The sequence below is a fragment of the Pelodiscus sinensis genome, chromosome 32 (genome assembly GCF_049634645.1).
Source record: "Pelodiscus sinensis isolate JC-2024 chromosome 32, ASM4963464v1, whole genome shotgun sequence".
Lineage (NCBI taxonomy): Eukaryota > Metazoa > Chordata > Testudines > Trionychidae > Pelodiscus > Pelodiscus sinensis.
This window is the reverse complement of record NC_134742.1, coordinates 6,575,267-6,598,506: the sequence shown is the minus strand read 5'-3', so window position 1 is coordinate 6,598,506 and position 23,240 is coordinate 6,575,267. Positions and strand designations below refer to the sequence as shown.

The following is a 23,240-nucleotide window of genomic DNA, read 5'->3' as shown; positions in this document are numbered from 1 at the left end:
GCCAGGTACTGGATCGGCTGAGGGAGGCTGGGCTGACAGTAAAGGCTGGGAAGTGCAAGGTTGGAATGGCCGAAGTGTCCTACCTGGGCCATAAGGTGGGGAGTGGCTGCTTGAAGCCAGAGGCGGCCAAAGTGGAGGCCATCCGGGACTGGCCTGTGCCCCAGACCAAGAAGCAGGTCCAGGCTTTCATTGGGATGGCGGGGTACTACCGGAGGTTTGTGCCCAACTTCAGCTCCATCGCTGCCTCGATCACAGAGCTGTGCAGGAAGGGGAGGCCAGACAGGGTGGTCTGGACGGAGCAGTGCCAGAGGGCTCTCTGTGCACTGAAGGAAGCCCTGGCCAAGGCCCCAGTGTTGGTAAACCCAGACTTCGACAAGCCCTTTATCGTGTTTACGGACGCCTCGGACACCGGGCTGGGGGCGGTGCTGATGCAGGCGGACGAGAAAGGGGAACGTCACCCCATCGTGTACCTGAGCAGGAAGCTGCTGCCCCGGGAGCGGAGCTACGCGACCGTAGAGAGGGAATGCTTGGCCATGGTGTGGGCCCTGCAAAAGCTGCAGCCGTACCTGTTTGGCCGGCGTTTCACGGTGTTCACCGACCACTGCCCCCTGACCTGGCTACACCAGATGAAAGGGACGAACGCCAAGCTGCTGCGGTGGAGCCTGCTCCTGCAGGACTACGACATGGAAGTGATCCATGTCAAGGGGAGCGCCAACATCATCGCCAACGCGCTGTCCCGTAGCGAGGGGCCCGAACTTCCCCAGGTCACGAGCGGAGTGACCCTGCTCAGTTCGCTCTCGGAGGGGGGAGAACTGTGACGTAGTGGGGGTACTTGCTGGGCTGTGGTGACCCCTGCTGTCTGGAGCAAGACCCAGCAGGGAAAGCCTCACTAGGCCAAGGTAATGCCAAACTTGTTGAACCAGTGGCCAGACACCCCCCATGGAGAGGAACAAAGGAAGGTGGAATGCTGCCCTGTCTGGGGGGCAGGGCTGGTGGAGGGTTAGTTAGTTCCTGGCTAGAAGGCAGGGAATAAGGAGCTGGGGAGGGGGCTGGGACTCCCCTATCTCAAGGGGGGGCACTGAGGCCCCTTAGCCCCAGTTCCTGTAACCAGATTACATCTGTGCTGCGCTGTGCTGGAGGAGCAATAAACCACCCTCAATTCCACTGGCTGGTGCAGTCTGTTTGTGCCATTTCGGGGTGCAGGAGACGGGGAACCCCCAACGCGCCGTCACAGGGGCCACAGCTGTTTCTGTGGAGCCAGAGAGGAGGGAGACCCTGGAGAGCGGACAGGAAATGCAGCCCCTCCCCCAGTAAAGCCCCTCTTGGCAGCCCTGCTCACGGGGACAGAGCAGCGTCACAGGGGCTGCTGGAGGTGAGATGGCCCCAAACCCCCCCGCAGCATAGACTGGAGTGAGGGGGCTTTGCCTGCCCCGGGGGAAGGGGCCTCGTGCTGCAGGGCGGAGCCGCCGGGCTGGGTAAATCCCAGGCTGCTCGCAGAGGGGACACGGGGAGGCCAGTGGCACTGGAACCGGGGGAGGGTCAGACAGGCTGGGCCTGGTCACTTTGGCTCCCACCCCCTCCCCTTCCAGACCCGAGCGGCCGTGCGAGGTGTCTGCACACGGGCTGGTTTGCAAGTGCCGTGTCTGTAGGTTTGTGCCCCCTTTGCATGGGGAGCTGTGGGGCTGCGGGTGTCTCTGAACATCGCCCTGGCGCTGTGCAGCAGGGTCACACCCCACACAGAGCTGCATCAGCCCTGCCTACCCGCTCGGGGCTCCAGCCAGGGACATGAGCTGTGCCACTGCCTCAGGGGGAGAACAGGGACAGCGCCAGTGGGGCCAGCGAGCCAGGGGGCCTGTCGGTGACCTGGTTTGGGACCCAGGAAGTACCAGCCTCTGGCAAAAAATGGAAAAGGCCCCGGCAGCCCCTCGGTTTGGTCTTTGCTTCTGCGCCTCCCTCGGGAGCAACTAGGTTACAAACCTGCCTCTGAGGGGAGCAATGGAGGGGGGGGGGGATTTGGGCTCCTGTGGGGGAGGAGACCGGAACGGGGGCAATGGGCCACCCAGGCCCAGCACTGGCAGGGGAGCCTTTCCCGTGTTTGGGGACCAGCAGCCTCCAAAGCCCTGACCCACCCGGCCACTGTCTGACGGGTGAACTGCCCCGGGCACGACGGCCTGGGTCCCCTTTGGGCCCAGCTCCCAGGGAGAGTCGGCAGCCACAAGGGCGGGGTCAGTGTCTGGGGGTTCCCCTGCTGCTGGGCCCCGGGACAGGCCTCCCTCTCCAGCCACGGCAGGGCCGGTCCCGGGATGGGTTGGAGCAGGGAGACACCATAGGTCTGAGAAGACCATCCATGTGTAACCCTTCCACTGGGTAGGCCCGGCAGCAACCAGGGCCGGGTTCAATATCTAGGGGTCCATCTCTTACAGAACCAGCTTGAGCCCCCACCCAGTAGCTTGGGAAATTCACGCACCCCTGGGCGCCTCTGAGAGGCCGTGCTTCCCCACTCGCACCCACAGAGTCTGAGTGTCGAAAAGAAACTTTGAATGAAAGAGAGAGAGAGCAGTCACATGCATTATCTTGGGAAAATACCACAGACAGAGTTCGTAGCCCCCTCCCCCACGAGTAACTGTCCCAGCTCCAAAGGACTGAGCAATGTCTTTTGCCTCACAGGCTCACCAGTCCAATAAGGCAAGGGTTCCGTTCACTTACCCAAACCTTCTCCGTCCCCCAGGTCAAACGCCCCACTTACAGTTCTGTCCAGTCAGTGCAGACCCTGACACCTCATCCCGATGACTCTACTCCTTCAGCCTGAGTCTATGCCACCTTCATGCTGCTCCTACTGGCCACCCGCCGGTCGTCCCCGCCAGCCTCACTGCTGGCCGCCTGCCGCCGATCCTACTGGCTGCCCACCAGTCATCCCTGCCACCACTCCGCTGGCCGCCCGCCGGTCGTCCCCGCCAGCCGCAGCGCTGGCTGCAATGGGTCTGGCTTCCAACCAAACCAGTGATTTCAGCTCTTAGTGATTTCAACTCTTTAGCCACCACCTAGGCTGGCCAAAGATTCCAGCTTGCACTGGACTAGCAAAAAGAGTCCTCATAAAGTCTGCTTTAGGTCCGTCCTTAAAACCCAGGGCAAAAGGGCCAGGTTGAGCCAGACTTACAGCTCACACTTAGCAGGCATGAAGCAGGCTGACTCAAGCCCTTTCCCCCCAAAGTCACTTCACTCAACTCTGACGGGGGGGAGGCTTGTTCCTCTGAGACTTCTTACAATGGTGGTGTCTCTCCTGCAACCAATGATGGTATATTTTACAGTTCCCAAATTTAGGGGGTCGCATGATTTGTGACCCTCACAACAGCCCCAGATTAGTTACAATCCACCACATTCCATTCCAACACTGATCCTCCCTCAGCCATGGCTGAATGGGATTTACATAACCACACTTCGGATTCCTTCCGCCTCCTGGCATGAGCTGTATTTACATATCAACAGTTAGCAGTGAAGTATCTTGCAGAGCTAAACAACTGGAGTGAGCACCCCCACCCCCAGAGCAGCTCTCTCCCTGTAGCTGGGTGATAGCATGCAGTAATTCAGCTCCGGCTTACACATGTCTGGGTTGAAACCAGGAAGGGAAACTCTGGCCTGGCAGGTCTGGGTGTGGGCTTTCGGGCCAAGCAGTGTTGCAGTGCCCAGGGAAATTAGAGAACAGCACAGGACAGTAAATCACACATAACACCACAAAGCAAACAGAGTGAGCACAGCCCCCACTACTTCACAACTTCCCTGCAGGCATAACAGGTGCTGGGGAACTGCTTCCTGCTCCAGGGCCTAGGCCCAGGCAGCCCAGCGGGGTCTCTGTGTGACCGGCCAGACTCTCTGATGGCTGGTGCCCAGGTGCAAGGTCCCCTGATTCCACAACAATTCCAGGCCCCACAAGAGGGAGCCGGTTTGAGTCTGAACCCTACGGCCCAGCAACGAGCCCCCCAACTCCCCCTGTGCTCTGGGAGCCAGGTTAGATGCTTGGATTTTTCATTTTGCAGGGGACGTGGCGGGGGGGGGGGGGGGGGAATCTGTTTCTGCATTAACCCTTCCATGGAAAATGACCTGGTCAGACCCTACCAGTGTGGAGGTCCCATGCCTTCCTAAGACCAACCACTGCTAAGACTGAAAGGACAAAGCGGCCGTTCCCAGGTGAGCGCTGAGACTTTGTGGGAAACATCCCTATGTCTTTCATCGGCACCTTTAAACCCACAAACCAGTGTCAGCCCCAGCACAGACACCCAGCAACAACAGACACACCCCTCAGAGAGTGACATTAACATTGAGAGGTTACATGAGGAATTTTGTCCAAAGCATCTTTGAGTTCTGCATACACGTATCCATAAGTCAATTTCATACAGCACGTGGGGGTGGGGGTCCCTCACAAAATGGGAGAACTAAACTACAGAAGCCCGCTATGAGCTGAGCAGGGGAGATAACACTCCATCGCTCGGCTCGGCTGAGGCAGTGGGCTGTGCCCACCAAAGCACATGGTACAATATGGACACAGAGTTGTTAGTCTCTATGGTGCTGCAGGATGACTCGTTTACTATCACAATGGACATGGCAAGAATCCACACTGAGTGCCCAAGGCTGGGAACCATGTTCCCTGGAGGGAGGGAGGATCTAGAAAGTTCTCAGGGGTGCAGGTGGGGTAAACAGGCCTACCCCATGACATATTAAGATGGGCTAAATCATCCTGCATTGAGAGGGGCAGGGGCAGGGACAGGGGCATCCAGAGGTCCCCAAATTGTGGATGGAGGCAGGAAAACCCACAAAAAGTCTCTGCCTCGCAGTACATTTTGCAAGGACCAAAAGAGGCAGCGAACAGCCTGGCAGAGGAGGGGAGGCAGGAACTCAGGCTGGGGGGGAGAAGGGACTGAACATTGAGAGGGGAGGGAGAGATGATTTCGGGTTCCCCCTGTGTGTGTGTGGGGAGGGGGGCAGGGCTGAGGTTTCCATGCCCAGGGGCAGGACAACAGAGATTTCTCCCTGCCCGTTCCTCCTGTGAATGTCGGGGGAGATTTCGCTGGGGGTCAAGGTTCCAGGAATTCCCCAGCCCCCCTGAGTGTGGCAGCTCCCCACGACAGCGGCCCCCGGCCCCACTTACCGTCCATGTTCTCCTGGGCACTGGGGGGCTGCAGGGAGCGTCTGACCCCCCGGCTCAGCTCCGGCTCAGGGCGGGAGGAGTCCAACCGGGTGCGGCTCCCCCTCGGCCTGCGGCTGGACAGGACACAGCAGGGAGCGGTGACCCCGTCACCCATCACAGCCTGGCCCTGGGTGCCAGGCCCGAGGCAGGAGGGTGCAGGGGGAGCCCCTCACTGACCATGGAGAGAAACCACATGGGGGGAGGGGCAAATTGTGTACGAGCCCTGAACACTCTGTAGAAATGGGTCTGGCAGAGGGGGGCTTTGTCTGTGGGGCACATACTGGCACTTGGAGATGTGGGGGGGAAGGGGGCTCTTTCTGTGGGGACAGACTGACAGTCAGGTACATGGGGGAGGGGCTGGCAGAGGGGGGTTCTGCCTGTGGGGCACAGACTGGCAGTTAGTCAGGGATGTGGGGGAGGGGCTGGCAGAGGGGGGGCTCTGTCTGTGGGGCACAGACTGGCAGTTTTTCGGGTACATGGGGGGTTGGTGACTGATAATAGGAGACTAGCTGGTCTCATGGGGGTGTCTGGGTGGGAAAGTGTCTAGGCTGCAGGAGATGAGGGGTGGGGTTTGGACGGGGGGCACAGGCAGTGCTGGGCTGTGTGTGCACTGGTGATACAGGATGCAGAGTTAACGGGTAGAAAATCTTCACCCCTGGCCTGTGTTTCGGGGGCAGCTGGACCAGCCGACGTGGTTTCTGGTGCTTCCTTTGAGCATCCCCCCGGGAGCAGGTCAGGGCTGTTGTATTCACTGGTCATTATTTTGGTGACGATGATGATGAGTGTGAGTAAATGTAACACACACGCCCAGGAGAAACCACGTCCTAGTTCCAGTGCCCAGTGCACCCCCCACATCCCTCTTCTAGCCTCTAGGCCTGGTGCTCCTGGGAACCTCTCCTGGGACCCCCCCTCTCTGCCCCTGTGCAGAGTCCTAGAATCACTGGGCTGGAAGGGCCCCGAGGAGTCAGCTCATCCTGTTCCTGCTCAGAGCAGGGCCCAGCCCAACTCAATCATCCCAGCCAGGACTTTGTCAGGTCTAAAGATTCCCCCACTTCCCTAGGCCTCCCCTTCCAGTGTTTCACCAGCTTCCGTGAAACCATTTTCCCTAATGTCCACCACAGAGCTCCCCAACTGCAACTCCAGACAGTCGCTCCCTGGGATCCCCTCTCTATCTGGCCATGAAGAGACCCTCTTAGGCCCTCTTCCTCGCCTCCCTCCTCTCTGCCTTACACCACCCCCAGCACAACTAGCTGTGAGTCCCAGGTTGGACCTACCTCCTCACACCGAGCTATGGTCATACAACAAATAGTCTGGTAGGACTTTAAAGGCTAATAAAACATGTAGATGGGATCATGAGTTTTCGTGGGTACAGCCCACTTCTTCAGATGACCAGAGTGTTGGATGTTCAGAACTAAAATAAATAGGGGAGAAGCAGGGGGGGAGAGGAAAAAATGGGGGGAGGACCAAAAGAGGCAGGGGGTAAAAAATATATCAAGTGGAAACCCGAGCTGGAATGTAATAGGAAAAACAAATAGTCCTACGGTACGTCTAGACTACAGGGTTTTGTCGACAGAAGTTTTGTCGACAGATACTGTCGACAAAGCTTCTGTCGACAAAGAGAGTCTAGACTGCATTCAGTTCTGTCGACAAAGCAGCTTGCTTTGTCGACAAAACCCTGTAGTCTAGACACAACCCTACAGGCAATAACACCTTCTGTCGACAGAACTCTGTTGACAGAAGGTGTTATTCCTCGTAAAATGAGGTTTACCAGTGTCGACAAAACTGTTGAGTTCTGTCGACATTTTGTCGACAGAACTCAGTGGTAGTGTAGACGCAGGTATAGTTTTGTCGACAAAAGTCCACTTTTGTCGACAAAACTCTGTAGTCTAGACACACCCCATACAGTGTAGATGCTCTTATTTCGGAATGTATCTCCCAGAATAGTTTATTCCAAAACAAGCGTGCAGTGTAGACACACCCTGAGTGCCTAAGCCCAAGTTTGGGGCCTGGCAGATGTTTCGGAGGAGTGACTGTCAGTTTGGACTCATCACACTTCATGCAAAGGTGCTGTAGAGTCTGTAAGGGAAGGAGCAGGAGAACACACCCAGAAAGGCAACAGTGACCTGTACAAACTGCAGCCCGCCCATTTCCCAGCAGAAGAAAGTGAGACTAAACTCTCTGGTCTCTGCAGGAGAAGCCATGGCTGCTGCGACTACAGGACAGAAGCTCCAGGATGAAGTGACCTGTCCCATTTGCCTGGAGTATTTCGACGATCCGGTGTCTCTCGACTGTGATCACAGCTTCTGCCGAGCCTGCATCACCCAGTTCTGGAGGGGACTCACTGCAGATGTCTCCTGCCCCCAGTGCAAACGGACCTTTCCCCACAGAAACCTCAGGTCGAACAGGCTGCTGAGGAGTATTGTGGACTTAGCCAGAGAATTCGGGTTGCAGGCAGAGAGGGAACCAGCCCCAGAGAGACTGTGTGAGAAACACCAGGAGCCTCTCAAACTCTTCTGCAGAGAGGATGAAATCCCCATCTGTGTGGTGTGTGACAGATCCAAGGGGCACCAAGGTCACACCGTGATTCCTGCCGAGGAAGCTGCCGCAGAATTCCAGGTAGGGAAATGCCGACTGCGATCCCTGCCCTCGTGGGACTGAGGGGGAGCTCTGGGGAGCAGCTCCCGCCCTGTGAATCTAGCTGATAGGATCATGGGTGGTGATAGGGCACCGCAGCAGGGTCATTGCCTCCCAAGTGCCCCTCTTGCCATGGGGTAGCCCTTCCTCAGTTTCCCCAAAAAAGACCCACAATGGCATTTTTTGTGACCAGTAACAGCCCTGCTCTCCCAGCAGGGACTCTCAGGACTTTGAGTCTGGAGTTTGGTCTTATCATCCTGACCAAGATCCAGGGTCTCCTCTGCCTGCGCCAGGGGCCTCCTCCCTCTGGCTTTCCCTGGGCCTCTGTCTTACCTACCCCAGGCCGGGTTGGATCCCAGGGCCCCTCATCCTGCCCTTCATTGTCCCTTCCTGGGGAGGAGAATTGACTGTGTCTCAGGCGGGGCTGACAACCAATGTTTTTTCTAATGTTTTCCATCTGTGTGTGGAATAAATGTTGTTCTGTGCACCAAGGCATGTGTCACTGTGCACCACCCATAGAAACACCTGCTGCCAGCTGTGGGCACCTGGGCGCTCTGCTAATCAGCTGGGCAGCATTGGAATCTCTCTTGGGCCCAAGCACCTGGCTTACAGGGACCCTGCTGAGAGCTCCTCCCTTGAAAGGGCAGCCAGCCTGTGCCCAGCCTCGTCCCTACCCGCCTCTCCTGAGCCACAGGGAGAGTCCCAGTCCCAGTCCCAGGCTCAGCCTCATGAACATGACACACAGCAGGTAGATAAGGAAAGAAGCAGGAATGGGGGACAGACACAGAATGTTGTTTGCAAACAGTTACAGCCACCTGTGATGACCTCCAGGCCAGATTATCACCCTGCACTTGCCTGGCTCAGTCCCTCCTCCACACTCGCCCCCACCCACCGGCCTCTCTGGAGGTCCCCGATGCTCGCGGTGTCCCTCCTCTCTTCCAGCTCCCTCCCCTGCGATCTCCCCCCGCCCCTGCACATGCAGCGTCTGAGTATGTGACCCCAGCTCCCTACGGTAACAAGGTTCGACGATTTCAAACACCCTGAAAACACTCCCAGGCTGTGTCTACACTGGGCCACTTATTCCGGAAAATCAGCCGCTTTTCTGGAATAAGCTGCGAGCTGTCTACACTGGCCCTTGAATTTCTGGAAAAGCAACGACGCTCTACTGTACAAAATCAGCCGCTATTCCGGAAAAGCTACGCTGCTCCCGCTCGGGCATAAGTCCTTATTCCGGAACACTGTTCCGGAAAAGGGCCAGTGTAGACAGCCCAGTAGTCTTTTCCGGAAAAAAGCCCCGATCGCGAAAATGACGATCGGGGCTCTGTTCCGGAAAAGCGCGTCTACATTGGCCACAGATGCTTTTCCGGAAAAAGGGCTTTTCCAGAAAAGCAGCCTGCCAATGTAGACGCTCCTTTTCCGGAAATACTTATAACGAAAACTATTCTGTTTTAAGCATTTCCGGAAATTCATGCCAGTGTAGACGCAGCCCCAGTGTCTATTACTGTGACTCTGTGTCTCTGATCCAGTAAATCTGCCGGGCCCTGCAGTCGTGAGTACAGTGTGTGGCTGTGCTAGACCCACTCCCGTCCAATCTTCGCTGGCAGGACATTACAGAAATGGGTTGAACCAAAAATGATCTATTTTAAAATTATTAGCAAACTCACATTTGATTGTTTGCTTAGTCACATGAAATGTTTCTGTGTCTCCAGCAATGGCTCCAGGCCCAGCTGAAGACTCTGAGAGCCGAGAGAGAAAAGCTGCTGGGACTGAAAGTGAGCAGGGAGGAGACCAGCCAGGAGTATCTGGTAGGTGCCTGGTGTTATTACCCTGCCTTTGTAGAGAGCTGGAGGAAGCTGATCCTGAATCAGACAGTAAGGAGTGGCCAGGACAGTCTAGGGACTGGGTTACGGTTTCCCTTGATCAGCTGGGGAATGAGAACCCAGAAACCACAATTAATTGTTTTAGCAGAATCTCTCGTTAGGGTTGGGCCCTAAACCAGCCACTTCCACCCTCTGTGCATTTGTGGACCCCTTTAGAAATGTCAAAGGGAGGTTCTGTGACCCCTTTGAAAATCGATTGTCTGCATGAACAGCTGAATTCTGTCCAGTCTAAGTCTTTTGCTGCCATGGTCTGTGGCCCCCGGGGGCACAAAGACCCTAGGGTGGAAACCACTGCCAGACCCTCTGTAAACTGTTATTCTCATTTACAGTCTGTTAACTACAATTAGTTAATTAAACTCGCTTCACAAGCAACAATTTATATTAACAAACACAGAATTGGGAATTAGGGAATGCCCAGGCTGGGGCCAAAGCCCCAGTGGAACACGTTTGTTCGTCAGTTCCCAGGCTCTCTCAGCCCACAGTTTGCAGGACATTTAGTTATGTCTGGAGGAGTCTCTTGTGCAATCTCTGTTTGTGCTGTGCTCAGTTCCAGCTTAAATAACTAAATAAAGCCCCGTGTTCCCGGCTGTCATGCAGTGAGTTCTGTCCCTCTGCTCCTTCCTGGCTTAGTCCCTTTGGGTACCTCTACCCTGCACACTTATATCGGAATAAGCTGTTCCAGAAGATATACAGGCAGTCCCCGGGTTACGTACAAGATAGGGACTGTAGGTTTGTTCTTAAGTTGAATCTGTATGTAAGTCGGAACTGGCATCCAGATTCAGCCGCTGCTGAAACTGACCAGCTCTGACTACAGGGAGCCGGAGGCAGAGTTGCTCTGCCCCGGGCTTCCTGGAATCAGCCGCTGATCAGTTTCAACAGGCTGAATCTGGACGCCAGTTCTTACATACAGATTCAACTTAAGAACCCCAGGCGTCCCCAAGTCAGCTGCTGCTGAAACTGATCAGCGGCTGATTCCAGGAAGCCCGGGGCAGAGCAACTCTGCCTCGGGCTTCCTGTATTCAGAGCTGGTCAGTTTCAGCAGCGGCTGAATCAGGATGCCTGGGGCAGAGCAGCTGGGGTGCTGCTGGGTTGGTCCAGTAGCGCCCAGAGTGGCGCTACGGGACCAACCGGCAGCACCCCAGCTGCTGTACCACAGGCGTCCGGAGCAAAGCCGCGGAGCATGCTGGCAGCGGGACAGCCACGGCGTGTCTGGGCTGTCCGCTGCCCGCGTGCTCCATGGCTTTGCTCCCCATCTCCCTGGTCTGTTGGTCTCCAGCAGACCAGGGAGACGGGGAGCAAAGCCACGGAACACGCCGGCAGCGGGACAGCCACGGCGTGTCTGGGCTGTCCGCTGCCCGCGTGCTCCGTGGCTTTGCTCCCCGTCTCCCTGGTCTGCTGGAGACCCGCAGACCAGGGAGATGGGGAGCAAAGCCTCTGAGGACGCTGGCAGCGGGACAGCTGCGGCACGTCTGGGCTGTCCGCTGCCCGCGTGCTCCCCGGCTTTACTCCCCGTCTCCCTGGTCTGTCCCGCTGGCGTCCTCGGAGGCTTTGCTTCCAGTCTCCCTGGTCTGCTGGTCTCCATCAGACCAGGGAGACGGGCAGCAAACCCCGTTCGTAACTGTGGATCCGACGTCAGTCGGATCCGCGTAACTCGGGGACTGCCTGTATCCCAAAATAGCTTATTTCAAAATGGCACGTCCATACTGCAGGGAACCCTCGAAATCAGTCCAAGGCAGGCTCTCCTAATGTGGATGCAGTACGTCGATGTAGAGCTCCAGGAAACACTAAGGAGAAATTACTCAGAACCACCCTGGGGAGGGGCTAATTCGAAGTAGCAGCAGTGGAGCGTCCCACACGACCTCTATTTCAAAATAGCAATTTGAGAAGAGGCCTTATTCCTCATCAAATAAAGTTTACAGAAGGAGGAATAAGTCACCTGTTATTTTGAATTTATTTAGAAATAATGGAATTGCTGTGTGGACGCTCGTATTATTTTGGAATAACGGCCGCTAGTCTGTAATAGCGCTGCTGTGTAAACACACCCTTTCTGCCCTGACAGTTTCTCCATTCCTGTCGTTCACCTTGGGTGCCTGCTTTTTCTCTTACTGTTTCATTTGTTTTTTTCGTCCCACCTGTGTCTGTGAGCGTGGCTCTGGGTAGAGCTGGGCTAACGCCAGATTTTTGCTGGCAGGATATTAACAAAAGTGGTCGAACAAAACATTATCTATTTTTAAAATTATTAGCAAATCACAAATTTGATTTTTTGCTTCATCAAATGAAATTTTTTTGGCAGAAATCAAAATGTTTTGTTTCAACTTGGCCATTTCCTTAAAATAATGATATAAAACACAAGGACAGGTTCAAAAATAAGTCAGACTTTAAACTCCAGAAAAAATTAAGCAAATATTTTGATTCGTCATATATTTCTTTCTGCAGCACAATAACTAGTGACGTTGCCGGTAATTCATGAAATGTGTCTTTGGTGACAAATCTGCATTTTCCCAGGAAAAAATATAATGTGGAAAACGTCACCAAGGGCTAGTGTGGAGTCCTGCTCCCTGCTGCTTTGGATCAGCATTGCTGGGGCAATGAGCCACTCACGATCCAAAGCACGTCAGACACAGAAACGTGCTTTATGAGATTTTGGGGCTAAACAGGAAGACGTAAGAAGATTCTCTCTCTACTTTACTACAGGAGACTGTTCACTGTCTGGTGACTTAGAATTTTCAAAGAGATTCTCCCCCTGCACACTCAGCGCTCCTTGAAGGGCCCCAGGCTCCATCCATGTCCCCCTAGCGGTGGTGATGTTCTTCCTTTGGTTCTTCTTTTTCCAGAAATGGACACAAACCGAGTGTCAGAAGATTGTGGCTGAGTTTCAGCATCTGCGGCAGTTCCTGCAGGAACAAGAGCGACTCCTGCTGGCCCAGCTGCAGAAGCTGGATGAGATGATAGTGAAAACATGGACTTACACTGTCACCAAACTCTCGGAGCAGATTTCCTGTCTCAGCGAGCAGATCGAGGAGCTGGAGGGGAAGTGTCAGAAGCCAGCGAGCGAACTCCTGCAGGTGAGACTGAGTGGAAATTTCCCAGATGCTACCACAGAGACAGGACAGGTGGGCACAGGAGTCAGGTTCCATGTACGCCCTCCTGGCATGCGAATTGCTGTTTTGTGCAGACCCACAGGCACAGAGAGACTAGAGATGGCAAAGCCCCATTTGCTCAGGGATCCATGGCCCTGGGGCCAGGCAAAGCCTAGTTCCCCCTCACTCGCCAAATCCCTCCCTTGGAATTCACAGTGTGTGTCAGGTGGGACTGAAACTCTCTCTCTCTCTCTCTCTCTGTCTCTCTCTCTCTCTCTCCAGGACGTCAGAAGCACCTTGAGCAGGTCAGTGGCTCTCACCCCCTCACAGCGCTGGGGAAACACTGGGCAGTGAAGTTGTCGCTGCCTCTCCCCAGGGCTCCACAGCAGAACATGCGGGAAGGTCACATTTGGGATTCAAATCTCTGACCCATTTAACCCTGAGGCCCTCGCCCTTTTAGAGATGACTCTGCAGTTACCCAGGGAAAGGCGCAGACTGGCCTGTGGTATATTCTACCCATGTCACCTCCCTGGGGTCTGGCTGCCCCCGGACTGAGGGGTGGGACATGGGCCTGTCCCTGCTGGGAGCTCTCGCTGGGAGCTGTTTATCCCTGGGGAAACTGAGGCAGGGGAGGTGGGCTCCATGAGACAGATTCACCCTGTGCCGGCAGAGCAGGACAGGGAGGCCACTTGTGACCCGCTGGTCAGTGGCTGCAGGGGCCGGGGCCGGGCCTGGCTCAGGCTCAGGCAGAGTCACATCCCAGTTACAATGCCTGGGCCAGGGCACAGAGAGCCAGAGGCCCAGTGTTACACTGCCCACGTCCCTCTGTCCATCCCCCCCGCCTCGTTCCCCCACCTTCGACCCCGCACTCCGCAGCCCTCTCAGGGACAGGCCTGTGCTGTAGGGTGGGGAGGCCCACGTCCCTCTGTCCTTCCTCCCACTGCCTCATCCCTCCCTCAACTACCCCCGCCCCCATCTCTAGCTCTCCCAGGGACAGGCTTTGGGCCTGCAGCTGCCGGGAGGAGGCACAAAAGGCCCCTGTGCTGGAGAGACCTCTCGCCGTGGGGGGGGCGGGCTTTCTCCTTCCCTGCAGCCCCTTGGCCCAAACAGGCTGCCAGGAGGGGCTGGGCCCAGCTTCAACAAATGGCCTTTAATTGAGGGGCCTGCGGCTGGGGGGCTGCACTGCCCTGGGGCCCCTGCAGCCTCTGGCTGGGAGAGACGCAGGGGCCCAAGCGAAGGGATTTTGCTGAATTGGGGCCTGAAGGTTGTGACCCTTCGTGAGTCGTGAGTTGATGGGAGACGCCCTCAGGCCGGGCCCGGCTCCTTCTCCTCTCCCTCGGCTTGGCTAGTGGGAAGTGCTGAGAACTGGGACCAGGGTCATTGCTCTGTTCACGTTTGGAGACTGAACCTGGGTATTTACGCCAGGGCTGGGCAAAATACGGCCCGGGGGCTGGATCCGGCCACCAAGCCACCTGATCCGGCCTGTGGACCCCCCTGCCGGGACCCTCAGGCACACGCAGCTGCCGTGGTTTAAAGCTCAGTCCCTGCGGCTCTGGGCTCTGCAGCGAGGGGGGGGGGGCTTCATGTGATCTCCCCACCCCCAGCCCAATCCTCAGCTCCGATTGACTGGAAACAACCGGCCAATAGGAACTGAGAGATTGGCCTGGGGGCGGGGAGCAGCACAAGCCTCTTCCCCCTCCCGGAGCTGAGAGCCACATGGAGCACCGTTCAGCCCAGGGCAACAGGATCCAGCATCTTTCCCACCCGAGGGCTGTTTGGAGACCTGTGTGGGATGAGCGGGGGAGGGGGAGCTGGTGTCTCAGTCTCGTTCCTAGTGGGCAGATTCCTACAGCCCTTCCCCTGAGAACCTCCCGTCCCTCAGCGCCTGGAGGCCCAGGAGTGACTTGGTCGTGGAGACTCAAATACCCACTAACCAGAACTTAAGAACTGAGTCAGTCATGGCAGGATCAGAGCAGTTCCTAACCTGTAGGCCACAGACCCCTGCAGGGTTGCCAGGTGTCTGGTATTGGCCAGGACAGTCTGGTATTTGTGGCCTCTGTCCGGTAAAATGTCCAATATTTTCTGTTTCTCTCGGTCATAAGGCTGCTTGGAACATTTTTCCCCTGCTACATCTGGTAGGGGCATGGAGAGAGGGGACTCTGGGGATTTAAAGGCGCAGTGACGCTTTTTTTTTGTTCAGTTGGTTTTTGTTGTTGTTGTTGTTTTTGCTCCTGCCATGTGAGGGGGAGGTATTTTTTATGAAAGTGTCTGGCAACCCTAAACCCTTGATGGTCCACGAGGGTACTGCAGGGGATCTGTGGAAAGTTCAAAAGCAAGGATTGGGCCCGTTGCGGTGGGCCTGATCCTTCTTTTTGTTTTTCTTTTTTTTGTCCCCCAGGGAGAGGACAGTGGTCCATAAAATTTTCATAGCTTGAAAAGGGGCCCACATGGTTGAAAAGGCTGGGAACCACTGCAGTGTCACCATGGGATGTTTTTTCTCCCTAGGTGTGAGACGGCGCGGGCCCAGCAGCCAGAGGAGATGGCTCCTGAACTGGAAGAACAAGTCCGTGGTTTCTCCCAGAAAGCGATTGCGCTGTCGGAGATGCTGAGAGAGTTCAAAGGTACCTGGGGGGATGGAGGAGGGGAAAGTGAGACCATTGAAGGAGAATGGTGCTGGTCAATTGGTTCATAATTAGATGATGCTTTCATGTAATTGGGGGGGTGAATGGTCCAGACTTGGGCTCCAAGATATGCAGGTTGATTAATTCAAACCCTTGTTTGTTCAGAAGCAGCCTTTGCAATGACAGTGAGTGTGAGAGTGAGAAACGCCAGGGAGAGAAACACGCCCAGTTCCCTTCTCCTGGGGCACAGGCAGGTCATGGTGCATTTCTTCTGTGATAGTAGGATCACCCCTTACAGTATCTGACCTGTTATAACCATCCAGATGATACCCGAACGAGTTCTGTTCCAATCACCTTTGCATTAGGGGCAGTAAGTATCTTATGTGACTTGTGCACTGCTCACACAGGAACTTTGAATTGCTGGAGGGTTTTTGCTGTCCAAGAAATTTTCAAGTTACTCTCTTTTCTGATGTGCATAGGTCAGTTCTCCACAGGTGGTTTCTGGACATTGCTCCCTGGCCTGGGCAGGTCACTTTGGGTGTCTGTCTGCAAGCACCTTGTGCGGGCAACACATCTGTGTCTCGCAGAGCAAGTGAGGAACATGGCACTTTAAGGGTACGTCTAGACGACAGGCTTCTGTCAACAGAAGTTTTGCTGACAGATACTGTCAACAAAGCTTCTGTCGACAAAGCGTCTAGACGACATCCAGTTCTGTCGACAAAGCAAGCCGCTTTGTCGACATGACAGTGTAGACACAAAGGACAGTGTAGATGCAATAACGCCTTCTGTCGACAGAACTCTGTTATCCTTTGTAGAATGACGTTTATAGCCATCAACAAAACTGCTGAGTTCTGTCCACGTTATGTCGACAGAACTCGGCGGCAGTGTAGACGCAGGTATAGTTTTGTCGACAAAAGTCCACTTTTGTCGAAAAAACCCTGTAGTCTAGGCACACCCTAAGGGCAAGGTCAATGCAGGACAAATTTCCCTTATGGCAAGCACACAGCTTGCCAGGCCCAAGCCAAGCCAATCAGCATCAATCGCAGGGGAGGTGGAGGAATAATTCTTGGTGGGGCCCACTCCAAGATTTTGGAATGTGGCCAAGGGCCACACTTTGCTGTGGCGGGGGTGCAGGGTCTAGGGTGGAGGTTGGGAGCAGAACAGCACATGGGGTAAGGGACTGTAGTTTAGGAGATGGTGTGGGGTATGACAGGGAGTTTGGGGTGGTGACCTGGGTCGGGGGAGGGGGTGTTGTTTTGGGTCGGGGTGGGGTCTGGATGCAGGAGAGGATTCTGGCCTGGGGGAGAAGTGTAGGAGGGGGGTACAGGGTCTGGGAGGGAGCTGTGACCTGGGAGAAGGGGAAAAGGGGGGTGCAGAGTGCAGAGGGTTTGGGTGGTTGACTTTGGTCAGAGGATTGGGGTACAGAGTCAGGGAGAGGGTCTTGGTAAGGATGTAGGAGGGGTAAAGGGTCTGGAAGGGAGCTGTGACCTGGGTACAGAGGGCTTGGAGGGTGACCTAGGGAATTGAGTTGGGTCACAGGAGGGGCTGGGGTGCCAGAGGCAGGCTGTGTCTGGGAGGCACTTACCTAAGTAGCTCCCAGCCAGCAGCCCTGCAGCACCCCCAAGGCAGGCTGGGCTCCCTGCCTCCTGCAGCCCCAGATCACTAAAATTGCAGGCTGCTCCCTCCATGTAGCTCTCAGCTCCAGGAGGGGGAAGAGGCTTGTGCTGCTCCCTGCCCCCAGGCCAATCTCTCAGTTCCTATTGGCCGGTTGTTTCCAGTCAATCGGAGCTGAGGATTGGGCTGGGGGTGGGGAGAGCACATGAAGCCTCCCCCTCCCTGCAGAGCCCAGAGCTGCAGGGACTGAGCTTTAAACCACTGCAGCTGCGTGTGCCTGAGGGTCCCGGCAGGGGGGGCCACAGGCTGGATCAGGTGGCTTGGTGGCCGGATCCAGCCCCTGGGCCGGATTTTGCCCAGCCCTGGTGTAAATACCCAGGTTCAGTCTCCAAACGTGGACAGAGCAATGACCCTGGTCCCAGTTCTCAGCACTTCCCACTAGCCAAGCCCAGGGAGAGGAGAAGGAGCCGGGCCCGGCCTGAGGGCATCTCCCATCAACTCCCGACTCACGAATGGTCACAACCTTCAGGCCACATTCAGCAAAATCCCTTCGCTTGGGCCCCTGCATCTCTCCCAGCCAGAGGCTGCAGGGGCCCCAGGGCAGTGCAGCCCCCCAGCTGCAGGCCCCTCAATTAAAGGCCATTTGTTGAAGCTGGGCCCAGCCCCTCCTGGCAGCCTGTTTGGCCCAAAGGGCTGCAGGGAAGGAGAAAGCCCCCCCCCCCCACGGCGAGAGGTCTCTCCAGCACAGGGGCCTTTTGTGCCTCCTCCCGGCAGCTGCAGGCCCAAGGCCTGTCCCTGGGAGAGCTAGAGATGGGGGCGGGGGTAGTTGAGGGAGGGATGAGGCAGTGGGAGGAAGGACAGAGGGACGTGGGCCTCCCCACCCTACAGCACAGGCCTGTCCCTGAGAGGGCTGCGGAGTGCGGGGTCGAAGGTGGGGGGACAAGGTGGGGGGGATGGACAGAGGGACGTGGGCAGTGTAACACTGGGCCTCTGGTTCTCTGTGCCCTGGCCCAGGCATTGTAACTGGGATGTGACTCTGCCTGAGCCTGAGCCAAGGCCGGCCCCGGCCCCTGCAGCCACTGACCAGCAGGTCACAAGTGGCCTCCCCACCCTGCTCTGCCGGCACAGGGTGAATCTGTCTCATGGAGCCCACCTCCCCTGCCTCAGTTTCCCCAGGGATAAACAGCTCCCAGCGAGAGCCAGGATCTCACACTCTCCGAACATCCCGTTAGCACCAAGGGACCCAAGTGCCGAAATCAGCTTTGATTCCAAAGGCTCTGCAGGGCCTGGGCATAGGCACCAACAAAAGGCCGGACGTGAACAAGGCCTGAGTGTGTCTGTCACATGACAACCCGGCTCTGGGCTCCCCGTGCAAACCTGAATCTCCCCCTCTCCTCCCCCAGACACTCTGCCGGCCACACTGGAGTCTCAAAGTGGGGAACCCCGAGGAGCATACAGACCAGGTGAGCTGCCTCGGGCCCCTTGCCCCCCTCAGAGCCCCACAAACTGCCCCTCCCAGAGCCTCCTCCACCCTGGGGGCCACCTCCTGCCCCCAGACTCCTCCTCCTGAGCCGCCCCATAGCCCACAGCACCAGCCCAGAGCCCAACCCCCTGCCCAGAGCCCCTTATCCCCAAGGCTCCCCCGGAGACCTCAGCCCCTCCAGCCCCCCAACTCTCTGCCTCAGCTTGTACCCCCCGTCCAGTATCCAAAACCCTCGGCCTCACCCCTCCCTGTGTCCTCTCAGCCTTGGTCTCACCTTGTTCTCTGGCGTGGGGTGTCTAAGGGTATGTCTACACTGCCCTCCTAATTCGAACTAGGAGGGTAATGTAGGCATACCGCACTTGAAAATGAAGCCTGGGATTTGAATTTCCCGGCTTCATTTGCATAAACTGGGAGCCACCATTTTTAAACCCCGGCTAGTTTGAACCCCGTGCTGCGCGGCTACACGTGGCATGGAGTAGCTAGTTTGGATTAGGCTTCTAATCCGAACCAGCTGTACCCCTCTGATTGCTTCTCTCTGCCACGGCCCCTCCATGCCGGGGAGCGAGCTGCTCCTTGGGCTGGGCTGAGACCTCAGGGCTGCTCCCCACTCAGAGCCGGGTGCCCCTAGAGGCAGGAGAGTCCCTGAGTCCCTGCCCAGCTGGGGCAGATTCTGTCCCTGATGCCATCGACCCCCCAGGGCCGAGCTCTGCCCCTCACGCTCTGATTCTCCCCCAGCCAACGTGACTCTGGATCCAGCCACGGCGCATCCCCAGTTTGTCCTGTCGGAGGATGGGAAATATGTGAGATGGACACACACATGGCAGCCATGGCCCGACACCCCGGAGAGATTTGACTGTTGGCCCTGTGTGCTCGGCCGTGAGGGCTTCACTTCAGGGAGACATTACTGGGAGGTGGAGGTGTGGGGTAGGCGATGGGCTGTGGGAGTGGCCAGAGAGTCTGTGAGCAGGAAGGGAGGGATCAGCCTGAGACCCAAGGGCGGGATCTGGGCTGTGCAGTGTTGGTGGGATCAGTTCCGGGCTCTCATTGACCCGGAGACCCCCCTGCCCCAGAGCCCCCCCAGCAGGATCCGGGTTTGTCTGGACTGTGACTGGGGGCAGGTGACATTTATCGATGCTGGAACCGAGGCCCCGATCTTCACTTTCCCGCCGGGCTCCCTCCCTGGGGAGAGAATCCGACCCTGGATCTGGGTGGGGGACACAGACACCGAGCTCCGACTGTCTCCTTGACACCAGCCCCTCTGGCCTCACACACCCCAGTCTCTGTGTCCCTGAAGGACTCCCCTGTACCCAGATCCTGGCTCCTCATCTCTGTGATCCCTGGAAGTTCCTTCCCCTCCCTCCCTGCAGCTCCACTTACTGGAGGTGGAATGACCCTACTGCAGCCCCAGGGAGCAGACAGGCCCTGAAGGGCAGAGCTGGGGGCTGGGCAGGGGCAGAGCTAACAGCCGGGCTGGGGACAGGCAGACTTCAGATCAGGTCACACAAATCGACCAACCCAACGGCTCTGCCCCCCACTAGACTCCCGGCTGCCTTGGGGGCTCTGGGGGCCAGCTGGGCTCAGGAAAGCAGCCAGCCCTGGCTCCTGAAGCTGCTGCCTGCTGGTAACGTTGCTCTCCCCTGCAGAGCTGGAGACAAGGAGCGAGCTCCAGGCAGGGGCTGGGGTATTGCAACGCTGAACGGCGCTGCCTGGAATTGTAGCTGCCCAGAAAATCCCTGGCATGACGCTGTGAGCCCCCAGCCTGAGTGACGAGGGATGGGAGTGTCTGGGACAAGCCAGCAGGCCCGGCAGGGAGCTGCCTGAGCTAGTCTATGGGGGGCGCTCACCAGGGAACATCAGAGCAGCCAGACTGGGTCAGACCAGAGGCCCATCCAGCCCAGTGTCCTGTTGGCCCACAGTGGCCAGTGCCAGGTGCCCCAGAGGGAGGGAACAGAACAGGGAACGTCCAGTGACCACTCCCCTGTCACCCATTCCCAGCCCCCCACACACAGAGGCCAGGGACCCCTCCCTGCCCAGCCCCTGTGTAACTTGTGTGTCGGGAACTGTGTGGGAATCATTCGCTTTAATAAAATGTTTCCATCTGCCCCTGTCCGGTTGCTCTCTGGTGTGTTCCCCCGACTAGGAAATGGATTGTTGCCACAAAAGGGGGGGGGGGGTTGCTGTCTCTAGGAGGTAGTTTTTGTAGGGGGAGGGGTGTTTGCCGTTCAGACTATTCTACTGAACAGAAGCAGGACTCAGATTCTCTGTGAACTCACGACTGGACTCAGGTACCCGGGACCCTGCGCTGCTGCGTCTGTGTCAGTGCAGACACACTTGGGTGCAGCAGGGCGGGGGCTCTTTAAGGACATAAGAACATAAGTAGCCATATGGAGTCAGACACGAGGCCCATCCAGCCCAGTGTCCCACAGTGGACAAAGCGAGATCCCCAGAGGAAGTGAACATCACATGATCCCTCCCCGTCGCCCATTTCCAGCCCCTGGCAAACAGAATCTAAGATCATCATCTCTGCTCATCCTGGCAAATAAGTATTAAAGGACCAAACCTCCATGAATTTATCCAGCTCTTTCTTGAACCCTGTTAGGATGCATCTCCACAGCAGGGCTTACCTCAAAATAAGCCACACAAAGTGAGCGATGTCAATTGCGTTTCTTATTTTGAAATTGGGAGCATCTACACAGCACTTAGTTCAAAATGAAGCTCTCTTCCTCCAACTTCCCTTATTTCTCATACAATGAGGCTACATCTACACTGGTGGCTTTTTGTGCAAGAACACGCAAAAACTTGCTGGGTGTTTACACTGCACGTGCATTCTTGCGCAAGTAAATTTACAGTACACCGTCGGAAAACAGGGCTTCTTCTGGAAGAGTTATTCCTCCCCCCACGAGGAATAAGCCCTCTGGTGCAAGAGGCCAGTGTAGACAGGCAACATGAATTTCTTGTGCAAGAAACCCCTATGGCTAACATGGCCATCGGAGCTTTCTTGCGCAAGAGAGCATCTACACTGGCACAGATGCTCTTGCGCAAAAGCACATGCCAGTGTAGATGCGCTCATTTCAGGAGGAGTAATGGAGTACTGAACATTTGAGGTCTCTCCCCCGGCTTTGCCTGGAGCGGGCACCAGCCCCCCCCTCTAGCCTGCCCTGCGCGTCCTCCCACCCTGCCCCCAGAGAGTCCCTCTTGGCCCCGGACCTTTCCTGCCGTGCGCAGCTCCCCCTCACCATCTGCTGCTGCCATGCATGGCATTGCAGGTGGGTGGGGAGGACACTCAGGTGTGACGTGACATCACACCCTGGGATTTTAAAACTCTTCAGGGCCACATTGTGGGACCTGGCCTGGCTGGCTCTGGGTTTGACCTCTGGGGCCTGAGCGCAGACTCCAGCCCCACAAAGTGGAAGGCAGAAAGTAGGGAAAGGCTTATTCAGAGGGAGAGGGGGGAGAGGAAGGTTTTGTGTGGCAGGAGAGGGGGAAGGGGCTTATTCTGAGGGGGAGAGGGGAGAGGAAGGGTCTTGTGCAGAGGGGGAAGGGGGAAGAGTAAAGGTTTATGTGGAGGGGGAGGAGGAAAAAAGGGGAAGGTATCAAGAGACAGGGTGGAGGAGAGAGAAATGGAAGGGGGCCGAGTGCAGACAATGAGGGAAAGGGCAGGAAGGGAGGTGTCAGTGGGAGGGGGACAGGGTGATTCTAGGAGAGGAGAGGAGAAGGGCATTGGGGGCTAAAGGGGGAGGGGGAGGTGCTGGGAGAAGGCTTGAAAGAAGGGGTCGGCCTGAGAAAGGTGGGGATGGAGCAAGTCATGTGTGAGGGCACAGAGGGGCAGGAGGGGAATGGGGCAGAGACTGGTGAGGGGGTGGGAATCAGGGAAAAAGAGGGCAAAGGGGGCAGGGGGAGTAAGGGAAGTGGGAGGCACCAGGAGGGTGCAGGGCTAAGGGAAGGTGCAGGTGCCAGGGAATTCTGGGGTGAAGCAGAAGGGCAGACACCTGCAGGGGAGGGACCAGCACCAGAGGAGAGAGGCAGGGCAGGTGTGTAGAGGGAGGTGTTAGAAGAGGGGATGAGGAGGGGTAGCTCACATGATCAGAGTGGGGCTACTGGAGGAGTGGGCACAGGGAGGAGTGAAGGGCTGGTGGAGGGGGGCAGGCCACAGGAGGGCTGAGGGTAGTGAGAAGGGAAGGAGTCAGAACAGCAGAGGAGAGTGAGGAGTTGGGGGACAGCAGGCACCAGGGGAGATGATGGAGCAAGGAGAGGGGACATGGCAGAAGAGAGAAAAGGTAAAGGTTTAAAAATATTTATTATTAACGTGGTATGCTGCCCACGGCCAGTTTGTTTGCCCCCCACGGTGCAGTTTGGGTTTATATGGGGATCAAGACGTGGCCGGCGAGTGGGAGCCAAAACAAAAAAGTAGTCAGTGAAATGATCTTCTGTTGATATATGTTTTAGTAGTTACATTTTTGGACTGTCATTGCTCATGAAAAGTGCTGTCACATGGGTAGAAATCGGGTAACTATTGCATTTTATTAATATCAGCAAAACTGACTTAAATGGGGCCTGTGTGTTGTGTAGTCTTGCCTTTGCATCTTTGTATCTTGAATCTTTGTATTCATGCCTGTCCGTGTGAGAGAAGCTATTTGTATATATTTGCTTGCATATGCAACCACACTTAAGTTGAGGCCCTCAGCATGTTCTGTAAGTATCAGTGTGGCTCCTGGGGCTTCCAAAGTTGAGTTACCCTAGCTCATC

The 23,240-nt window shown here is 56.4% G+C and overlaps 1 protein-coding gene across 1 annotated transcript; it reads left to right on the top strand.

Annotated features, from left to right (window-relative positions):
• Positions 1-7,338: 7,338 nt before the first annotated feature.
• On the top strand, positions 7,339-21,139 carry LOC106732517 (zinc finger protein RFP-like). The gene is made up of 7 exons (XM_075913800.1): positions 7,339-7,798; positions 9,526-9,621; positions 12,531-12,761; positions 13,059-13,081; positions 15,282-15,397; positions 18,415-18,474; positions 19,230-21,139. The coding sequence occupies exons 1-7, from the start codon at positions 7,382-7,384 to the stop codon at positions 19,739-19,741; spliced, it is 1,455 nt and encodes a 484-aa protein (XP_075769915.1). The 5' UTR covers positions 7,339-7,381; the 3' UTR covers positions 19,742-21,139.
• Positions 21,140-23,240: the final 2,101 nt, after the last annotated feature.